At 32.3% G+C, this 11,131-nt stretch overlaps 1 protein-coding gene and 1 long non-coding RNA gene across 2 annotated transcripts; one reads left to right on the forward strand and one right to left on the reverse strand.

Annotated features, from left to right (window-relative positions):
• Nucleotides 1-4,557: 4,557 nt before the first annotated feature.
• Nucleotides 4,558-7,153, reverse strand: LOC109172347 (polyadenylate-binding protein 6-like). Its single transcript, XM_019321537.1, has 2 exons — nucleotides 6,824-7,153; nucleotides 4,558-4,913 (listed from the first exon to the last, which is right to left on the reverse strand). The coding sequence occupies exons 1-2, from the start codon at nucleotides 7,014-7,016 to the stop codon at nucleotides 4,597-4,599; spliced, it is 510 nt and encodes a 169-aa protein (XP_019177082.1). The 5' UTR covers nucleotides 7,017-7,153; the 3' UTR covers nucleotides 4,558-4,596.
• LOC109172352 lies at nucleotides 4,781-10,760 on the forward strand. Its single transcript, XR_002052742.1, has 3 exons — nucleotides 4,781-4,791; nucleotides 8,380-8,384; nucleotides 10,588-10,760. It is a non-coding gene; the product is annotated as an uncharacterized LOC109172352 (long non-coding RNA).
• Nucleotides 10,761-11,131: the final 371 nt, after the last annotated feature.

Here is an 11,131-nt window from a genome sequence, read left to right on the forward strand (position 1 = left end):
GTTATCATTATCTACACAGTAAATCTATTGTTATTGGATGATCATCTTTTATTTAATCTTTCTATTGGTGATCAACTATTCTATCTGAATATTGAAGTTTTCGGGGTTCATATATAGCACACATATTCTCTGAAAATTAATACTATGAGTTCATGGAACATGGTCTACAAGAGTTTTTTGGTAATAATTTTTTTCTTACCTTAGGTTATTGTGTGGCACATATACTAAGGACTTTTAAATAAAATTATTGTATCTTTCTTGTTTGCCCAAAGTATAAGATGCTATAGTTTTTGCCAAATAAATTGTCAAAGGGGGAGATTGTAAGTGTACATATTTTGTACACATTAAACCTATGATTGGCTAATTTATTTTTATAAGTCATAGTCTTAGGTTTAAACAAAAACTCTTGGACCATTGTTATTCTTCATAAGAGACTTTTTTGGGTGGTTCACAATTAATGTCTATGAAGAGGAAGTCAGCTATGAATGTATGGTTCAAGCATATTATGGGAATCTAAATGAAATGAATGGCAGGGAATGAATCAAGCATGAAATGAGGCAAGTCTGATGGAAGGGATATTGCTATAAATAGGAAGGTTGCTAGTTGTGGAAACTTGCCATTTTTGAGAGTTACTATTCTGAGAAGTGAACACAGCTAACGAATTGAGAATTAATTATATTATTATTCTGCTGAGCTACTGTCTGCGCCTGACTCAGTTGAAGTATTGTTCGAAGGTTATCAAGGCATGCACGTCACGGTCCAGGTTGGATGTTAGGAAGGTTGTTTGTAGTATGGTAGTTAAGACTGTGAGAGTTTAATGCACCGTTCTATTGTAAAACTCCTTGGTGAACATCAATAGTGGATTGGGCTGACGTGGGTTGCCCCGCAGACGTAGGAGAAGCGCTTCGAACTGCGTAACAAATCTTTGTGTACTTGATTTACTTACTGCTTTTATTTTCTGTTATTTACTATCTTTAAATAACAAAAATTAATCGATCAAAATCTAATATAAGTTTAAAAATCAAGTAGAAGTTCAGGTTCAGCTAATTTAAGGTTCACAGCATAATTTCAGAAAGGAAAAGAATATGAAAAAGATGTACTGGAGAAAGAAGTTTGGGAAATATATATGAAAGCAAAAATCTGGAAAGAGGTTTAAATAATGGGGCTGGGATTGGAGAGTTGGTGAGACCATTGCTTAGGTCGGGATCTTAAAGCCCTCCCGGATTAAAACATAGTACGCTATGCCGTGGGGGGTTGAACCTTGGCCTAAGGGTGGTGGGGAGGGAGCCATTGCTCACATCGGGACTCTTAAAGCTCCCCCGGATTAAAACATAGTACGTTATGCCGTGGGGGGTGAGTTTTGGGTGTGAGGGTGGAAGGAGGGGAGTGCCATTGCTTAAGTCGGGTCCCTTAAGTTCTCTCGGGCTAAAACACAGTACGCTGTGCCGGTGGGGATGGGGCCTTGGCTTAAGGGTGGCTTAAAGGGTAGTTGGAATCCTACTTGAAAGGGCATCGGTCCCATCCTTTGTGTGGGACGGGGAGCTCAATCTTGACTATTGGTTTGTGGAGGTTTTGGAGAGTTGTTTGATTGTTAATGATAGGAATTACTTGGAGAGCATATCCTTGATTGGTTTGAGCCTTGTTTGGCCTTGACATTAGAGGCATATATCTGGTTAGTTTGAATAAAGTAGACCTTGGAAGCATCTTTGTTGGGGGTGGTCACTTTTGGGCCATCTTTGTGAGACTTGAAGTTTTGATTTATGCATTCCCTTTGTTGAAAAAAAAAAAAAAAATACATACAGGATAATGGAAGGATGTATGTAGCTCTTCAATTCTGTATCTTTCTTTATTCAATGGAGTTTAGTTTACTTGAATGTGTATAATTACTTGATCTACTATAGTATGATCTATCACATCCAGTTTGTTGTTAACGGGTTTGACCCGTTATGTTTCCCGTCTTTAACATGGGAAGCCCATAAATCTAATATTATTATTATTATTTTTTTTTTTTGTGTTAACCCGTTTACACAAACCTTTTTATAACTTAATATAAAAGGAAAGTTAAAAGCTATATATAAAACCAAAGGCTTAGAAAGTTAAGTTATTATTTTTACTGTTATAGTTATGAACTTATTTAATTATGATTTGTATATGAATATTATGAATTAAATATTTTTTTAGTTTATTTGATGGATTGAAATGTAGGTTTTATTTATCTTTTATATAACTTTACATCAAAGAGAATTAACTCACACCCAGACTTACATACATACATACTGGATGACTAAGTTCCTTTATTTTGTCCAGCGGAAGGAGTAAAATAGATTACGTACATATGAATTGATTTAGAATAGCATATTGTATAATTATGGAGTTTAGTTTACTTTAATGTGAATAATTACTTGATTTACTATAGTATAATTTATCACTCATAGTACGTCTGATCTATTCTATTGTCTATTTCATTCATCAATAAAAACTTAGGTTATAATCTTCTTCAACATTTAAATCCTTCATTCATACAATCATATAATTTCTAGATAATATTACAAAAAAAAAAACAATAAATTAATTAGAAGCCAAAACTTAAAATAAATAATTCTCACATTTGAACTTCTACCGTTTTAATTAATTTAAAAATTACAAATTTACATAAATTATGGAAAAAAAAATATGATTACTTTGATTTAAGATAAAATGTTTTATTTATAATTTTTTAACCTAGTTTTGAAACACCACAGCTATTGAGATTTGCTAGAATAGGAAAAATGTTATGTAAGAAAAATATGGTTTGTTCGATCGGTTCCTCAATATAATCCTCGATTTCTATATTATTATGTGACTCAAATACATAGAGTCCTAATAAGTTTTACCCAGTTCAAGTTCCATTATTGTTTTCGAGGGGGGAGTGTAATAGAGTATGGTTTGATTTAGAATACAGTGTAACATATTTTATAATTATGGAATTCGGTCTAGTTGAACCTTTGTCTTTATAGGATGTAATTTGTAATTATATTTGTCTTTGTATCAAAGTTTTTCACTTAAAATTTGAATATTAGGTCCGTTTATTTCCGTTTGTATAGTACTCTGACCAAAATTCTGTTTTTCAATCATTAATCAAGAATACATAATATTGTTAACCAAAATTCTGTATTCCGTTTGTATAGTACTCTGACCAAAATTCTGTTTTTCAATCATTAATCAAGAATACATAATATTGTTAACCAAAATTCTGTTTTTCAATCATTAATCAAGGATCTTATTGATTGGTCCGTGATATTTTTTTGAATGCTACTAGCTCTATTACATTGTAGTATCTGTTCATATACTTTCTCAACCTACTGAAACACAAAGAGCTAATAACGCCTCCACTGAGGCTCGAACTCACAACCTTCCAAATGGAAGTCCAACCCGGATACCATTGGACCACATAGTCCTGGTGATTGGTCCGTGATATAATTTGCCTATTTTATAAGTTCTATTTTTTCGAACTATAACCTTATTAAAATAGCACAATATTAAAAAAATTCTTGACATTTTAACATTAAAATTTCTTTCCAATATCAAGACTCATAAGCCGAACACAACAAAAACAACTGCACCAGGCCATTCACAAAATATGTTTATCTCGTGTATTTTTCTCTCTAAAAAAAAAGTATATCTCATGCATAATACACAAAGATTGGAACTGTAACTTCTCCATTGTTTTAAGCATATGCCAAATCTCAAGCAAATACTTTGTATTCATTTGAAGAACCAGCAGCTGGTAAACTAATACAGAATTCACAAACCTGCAAATATATAAAGCAATATATTCTAGATTTACAAATCATCACTCACTATTCAAATATTGATCACTTACTAGATTGAACTGTATATTTATGTTTATATATTATGCACACAGCACATCCCTAAGAGTCTTTCCCTTTCAGCCTTCTTCTGTGCCCTTCCAACAAACAGCTCCTTTGATCCTGAGATTGATGACAATCAAATTCGAACCGTACGTGAGAAATACATACATATATAATAAGCATCAAAGCATGCACTGCACGTACCTATTAATTCACCATTAAGAGCCTCAATTGCCTTCCTAGCATCTTCATCCGAATCAAAATTGACAAAGCCAAAGCCTCTCGAATTTCCTTCTTCATCCCTTATAATGACAGCAGAATTGATCTTCCCATATCGGGAGAACTTCTCTCTTAGGAAGTCCTCTGTCATATTGTAACCGAAGTTTTTCACATATAGATTAGTGAACTTTTGCTCTTTATTAAATGCATCCATCATCCTCTCTTCTTTCTTCTTAAATGGGGACACATGTCTGAAAAACATCAAACAATTTTAACCGATTAGCTAGACTGTTCGAATGAAACAATAATCTGAACCCAAAATCTACAAGAAGAGAGGGCATGCAGGTTCTAAATTCCAAATTCAAAAACATATAAAGAAAGGTTTGATGGGAATGCACGGGTTGACCTTTAAAACACGAAACCTAACGGGTTCTTAATGGGTTAACCCGTTAACTAGTTATTTTCGTGTTAGTGTTAATGGGGGTTGTGTCAATAATTGTCAGGTAGTAAAAAGGGAGTAGGCAACTTACAACTTCTTCCCTTCAAACACTGCTCCATGGAGGGAATTGAAAGCAGAAATGGCTGAATTATGTGTTTCAAACTGAACATATCCAAAACATTTGCTCTTTCCATTTTTCTCCTCGACGACTTTGCAGGACAGTATTATGCCATATTTGCTAAACACGCTCTCTAATTGAGCATTGGTGACCGAAGGAGCAAGGTTCTTGACAAAAACATTCCCAATCCCAGATTTTCTTAACTCTGATTCCCTTTGCCACCACATAATCCTTATTGGCTTTCCTCTCAGGGTTCTATGGTTTAGGCATGCCAGAGCCTTTGAAGCTGATAAAAAAAAACATAAATAATTATTTGCGGATTATAATCATTCAATCAAGGTATGAAAATATATGTTAACTTCGGGTAAGAACTTCATTTTTTTTTTTGTTTGTGCCAAGGGCCTATAAAATGATAGTTTATCACATTTTTGAGAAATATTTTTATTAAAGAAAAGTTTATTTTCATTTTGTATTAAAAATTGTCCCAGAACCTTCCAGTTCATATATAATCTTCCTATATTTTCTCTGAGAGTGAATATCTTATCAGCATGGCATTTATGCTAATATCTCCTAATCGCCTTGTAGAGACTTAAATTTTGATAAATATTGATTATTTATCAATATTAGTATATTTGAAATATTTTGGATAATATTGATATTATCTAATTTGTTAATTAGATAATATCAAAAGAGTTTGAGCTTATCAAAACTCTCTATCCTACAGCTATAAATAGGGCATTTCATTTCTATGTAATCACACATCCTAGGAAAAGTGATGTAAACATCTAGAAAAATATTATTCAGGATCACAATAAAAATGTGATACTGAAAGTAGAAGTTCCTCCACCAAAATGATCATGCCTATGCCTATTGATCCTAACCTCCATTGAAGATCAAGCCATTTGAACCCGGAGGCCCTTCAAGAAGAACAAGCTATACAAGCCCTTCTTTGAAGATCAAACCACTTGAAACCCGGAGGCCCTTCAATGGTGGAGTGTTCAAGGCATTCAAATTGAAGAATCAGAGGACATCCCAAAGACTTGTACTCACACCGCATTGATATTTGATATGTAATCAAGAATTTTGAATTTCTAAATACCATATTCAATTTTCTTTGTTCACAAATTGGCACGCCCAGTGGGACGGCTCTGCCTCTCATCTCTTCATAGGCACTTTCAATCGATATGGGGGCAAACCCCATATGAAATTTGAAACGGAGGAAGCTAAATGATACTCCTTGGCACGAGTTTAAACGGCCTTATATTCAGACTCCTTGGCACGAGTTTAAACGGCCTCATATCTTTTAAGGCTCCTTGGCACGTGTTGAAACGGCCTTATATCTTTAAGTTGTAGTGTCGAGACTTTCTTGCACTGCATACTTTCGAGTGTTATATGCTCTCAAGTGGTGTACAAGCAAGTCTCGAGGGGGCATTTGTAGACACTTAAATTTTGATAAATATTGATTATTTATCAATATTAGTATATTTGAAATATTTTGGATAATATTGATATTATCTAATTTGTTAATTAGATAATATCAAAAGAGTTTGAGCTTATCAAAACTCTCTATCCTACAGCTATAAATAGGGCATTTCATTTCTATGTAATAACACATCCTAGGAAAAGTGATGTAAACATCTAGAAAAATATTATTCAGGATCACAATAAAAATGTGATACTGAAAGTAGAAGTTCCTCCACCAAAATGATCATGCCTATGCCTATTGATCCTAACCTCCATTGAAGATCAAGTCATTTGAACCCGGAGGCTCTTCAAGAAGAACAAGCTATACAAGCCCTTATTTGAAGATCAAGCCACTTGAAACCCGGAGGCCCTTCAATGATGGAGTGTTCAAGGCATTCAAATTGAAGAATCAGAGGACATCCCAAAGACTTGTACTCACACCGCATTGATATTTGATATGTAATCAAGAATTTTGAATTTCTAAATATATATTCAATTTTCTTTGTTCACACTCCTAATGATGAAAAACATTAGAAATAGAGCCACCTTTTCATTATTTCGAAATACACTCCTTCACTCTACCGTTAGCAGCTAAGCTTTTGGGGACAAAACTGAAGAAACACAGCCCTTCATTGAGACCCACTCTAACGTACTTGTCACCCAAGAAAGCATAGCAAAGAGATTAAACGCAAATAGACGTAGAAAATTAAGTAGGATGGTTTAGTTTGTTACCGTGAGAGATACAGGTGAAGTTGACGAAAGCATAACAAAGAGATTTCCCAGACACGACGTCTTTGCGAATCCCGAAGGAATCCAATGGGCCAATCACAGAAAATCCAGCCTCGAGGTCAGCTGCGGTGGTTTCCGGGTGAAGAGCCCCCACGTAGAGAGTATGTCGCAGCCAAAGTGGTGACACCTCCGCCATTTGTGTTACTCCAGCACCGGATTGGTTAGGACACAAGAGTTTTTAATTAGTGAAGTAAGAGAGAGCTTTTGCTTCTTGGAGAAAGAGAGCCAAGTCAATAATGGTAGGAGTTTGAAAGAGATTATTTATAAAGGTTTGTAGAGGTATTTTTGTTTAATAAAAAAATACCTATTCTTGATGGATTAGGAACACCTAATACAAATGGGCTTGGGAATAGCTATTACAATGACAAAGAGGAATAGCACATTCTATGCGGTAAAAATCTAGAATAAATCTATTTCACGGAATGACATTTCAATTTAATATATTCCACAAACCAAACGTCACATAGTGAGGTATCTAAACAACATCGTTTCATTTTATCAAGGAGATTTAAAAAAAAAAAAAAAAAAAAAAAAAAAAAAAAAAAAAAAAAAAAAAAAAAAAAAAAAACCTCCAAATTTGATATTATTTAATTTTAATTTTTTCATATAATATAAAATGTGAAAAAAAAAAAAAAAAAAAAAACTACATTAGAATCTTAAATATTATTAAGCTATTTACTTCAATTTTCTATACTACTATGTCCAACACTTTTAAACACTTCAGTTTTCTATACTACTATATGACTCTGTTTGGCAGAGCTTATTTAGGAGCTTATAGCTTATTTTAAGCTACTAATAAGCTATAAGCTCTGTTTGGTAATGTTCTCAAAATAAGCTTCTAGCTTCCTAATTTTTTTTCCATCTTTATCCTTATTATTTTAAAGAAATGACATAATTTACCTTTTCCAATTAAAACACTTCTCTTCTCCTTTATCCGCAACTTTCACCGCAAATATTATTATTATTATTATTATTATTATTATTATTATTATTATTATTATTATTATTATTATTATTATTATTATTATTATTATTATTATTATTATTATTATTATATTTGCAACAATATTGCTATTTCATTATGAGATGCTAGATCATGATTATGATAATAGTTTTATTTCAAAATGTTAATTTTTTTTAAAGACAAAATGTTAAATTTTAATATGTAAACAAACTAATTTAAATTTTATGAAGATGTCTTTTTTAGTCTTTTTACATTTATCAACTTATCAAAAAACTAATTTTGCCAAACAATTTCAATCATAACAGCTCTCAGGCTCCAAACTTATATAGCTGACTTATAGCTTTTCAGCTACGTTTGTCAGACAAAGCCTATATGTTCAACACTCTTATTGAAGTACTCCGTACATAATATTGTTGCCTTTGTTAACCGAAGGCCTTGTACACGATATAATTTTGTGTATTTTTATAAGTTCCATTTTTTGGGACTACATCCTTATCAAAATAACACAATATTAAAAAAATTTCTTGATTTTTAGACCTAGTATTTAAAATGATTTAGTTTGCATGAAATATATATAGTGTTCCTTAATTAGTTAAAGTATTCATATAATAATAATGAGAGAGAAAAATGTGAAATTAATAAAAGATAAAGAAATGGTCTTAGTGTTTATATCTACTGTACTAATAAGAGCCCAAGAGAGTTAGGCCTGTAATGGGTAGAAAAAATGGCGGTAAAATTTTTTAAACCAAATGAATAGCTCAGATTGATCAGATTTTAATTTTTCCTTAAGATTTCATAATTTATCCTTAATGAATATGATTATCCGTTAACTTTTCATTGATTTCAATAAAAAAGGTCTTAGGTTCGAACAACATCCCAATCAAAGTTGGCATAATTAGTACTCTATTTTACTCTTATTAAATTAAATAATAATTTAGTAGCTACAACAAAAAATAATACATATACATTTCTTTAATTTAGAATTATGTGTCTACAATGTCTTTATTCAAAAAAATTATACATTATCAATAAATTAAATAAAAGAAATATTTTCATTAGTTATATTGTATTTATTTTTCTCCAAAATAAAAATTATTTACATTCAAATTCATCAATTGATTATATTCGCTACATTATCTACAATGTCTTTATTAAAAAAAAAAATTATTCATTATCAATAAATTAATTAAGAAAAAATAATTTTATTAGTTATATTGTCTTTATATTTCTCCAATATAAAAATTCTTTAGATAAAGGCTAATAGTTTGTATTTTTACAGTGTTTTCCAAATTGAGCTAAATTTGGAATTCCACAACTGAACCGAGTAATTTATAAACCAAAGTAAAGCAACCCCTACAAAATTCTCATGACGTACCTGCATGTTTCCAATGAGAAGAGAAAACAGAAGGAGCCCAAGAATGGCTAATGCTATTGAAAAGAGAACCTCTAGAGGATAAGTACTTGTTTGAAGCCCCTGCCCCAGAGTACTACAAAAAGTGAAATAGCAATCCAGTTATACTCCTGGGATTTCCTCAGTTCCTAAAGTTGAATAAATCTAACATGGATGATAAAAGCTAGGAATTTAACATTGATGGCCAGTTAATTCATCATGTGGGCAAAGGATTGATAAAGGGAGAAGATTATTATGTCTGTTGCCACGGGAGGAGTGACGGAGGACCAAAATTGTCTTCGTCACAATAAGAGTGTCTATAAATTGTCTGATTTTTTTATAAAGGACCAAAATTGTCCATGTCACCATAAATCTAGGACCAAAATCCTGACTGCCATTTAATTTCACGTAAACTATGAATTTGCCACCGCCTCTTTAATTGACAGAATCTGTTAAATTTAACATTCTAAGTTTGCTATTAGTAAGAAGAATGAGGGTATATTAGGATTTTAATTTGGTGTTGTACAATTAGATGAGCACAGAGTATGATCTTGTAGAGCATATTGTTGTACCAATATTTTTTTAGTTCCTGGGTCTAACAATATTGGCTTTTATTAAAGTTGTAGATATGAAACTATCACAACATAAAACATGACAAATTAAGTGATTGAAATCAAACCTGCTGCAGAAGAATGAACTTTCTTAACACGGTGATCTAGACGCTTCCCTAGACTAAAGCTGGAAGGAACTCATTTGATTTGAAAGTATCTTTGTTGATAGGAAACTCATCCTTTAATGTTATTAGCCGTAAACATTGTAAAATGATTCTGATTTTCTGTTTTTGTATCCTGTTATTATCCTGTTTTTGTACATTCTGATTCTGACTTATTCACACTTTTCCCCTTACAATAACCAAAGAGAGTTTCATAAAGATGGGCAAGAGCTAAAGCTATATGGGAAAATAAAGAACAGAAGGAAATGAATATATAGAATTATAAGAGCAATGAGCATGTACTTAGGAATTGATATACCTGCAGAGAATAGTGTGTTGAGGAACACCCATCGACTCTCCTTCTGCAAATCCATAAAAAAAATAAAAATTAAAAATTTAAAAAACAATTAAAAAAAAAAAAAAAAAAAAAAACCCTGGTCAACTGAAGGTAAATTTTACCTAAGCCATCTGAAATTATAGAAGACTATGAGATGATATATTGATATCAGATACATAGTTCCTTCAGTCACTATAAGGACAGAATTGCCATTGGATTTCCTAAAGTCAAGAAATCTAGTAGTCATATTTGCTGAATCTAGGAATCTCCAGGAGCTTGTATAAAATTGGCCAGAAGGACATAGTCACTGTAACTCTTAAGAGTACATAAGAAAAGATTTAGTTAAAGATTTTCTTTTCCAATTGCAGCTCTGAATTTACTGTTCAGATAGGACTGTTCGGAGTGGAAGTTTGCTTTCAACCTCCTTCACTTCTGCATTTCTTTCAGCAACAACTTTCGACAATCCAAACATCTGAGAAGAATTGTTATCCAGGATCAATAACAATGCAATCACATTCTAAATTCAAATATAATTATAGTAACAGTCTCAGATAATTAGAAGTTGAAAACAAGCCTTCTGGATAGTTTTCTTGAAGCAGGTTTGATGTTCATCCATTGAAGCATGGATGAACTCATCAATATGATCTCTCACATCCTCTAAAAAAGTGGCACTTTCAGACTTCTTCTTCCGGCATGAAGCTGTCACTGAGGTTTGTGTCTCAGGTTTACCTCCTTCAGTAGCCATTCACTCTGATTACAAAATAATTAAATCAATACCCAACCTAAGGTTAAGCATGGCAATGGTTACCCAGTTCACAGTGGAATATTGGAGGATTACTAAAGCAGAT

This window comes from Ipomoea nil, unplaced genomic scaffold, assembly GCF_001879475.1.
Source record: "Ipomoea nil cultivar Tokyo-kokei standard unplaced genomic scaffold, Asagao_1.1 scaffold0415, whole genome shotgun sequence".
NCBI classification, from domain to species: Eukaryota; Viridiplantae; Streptophyta; class Magnoliopsida; order Solanales; family Convolvulaceae; genus Ipomoea; species Ipomoea nil.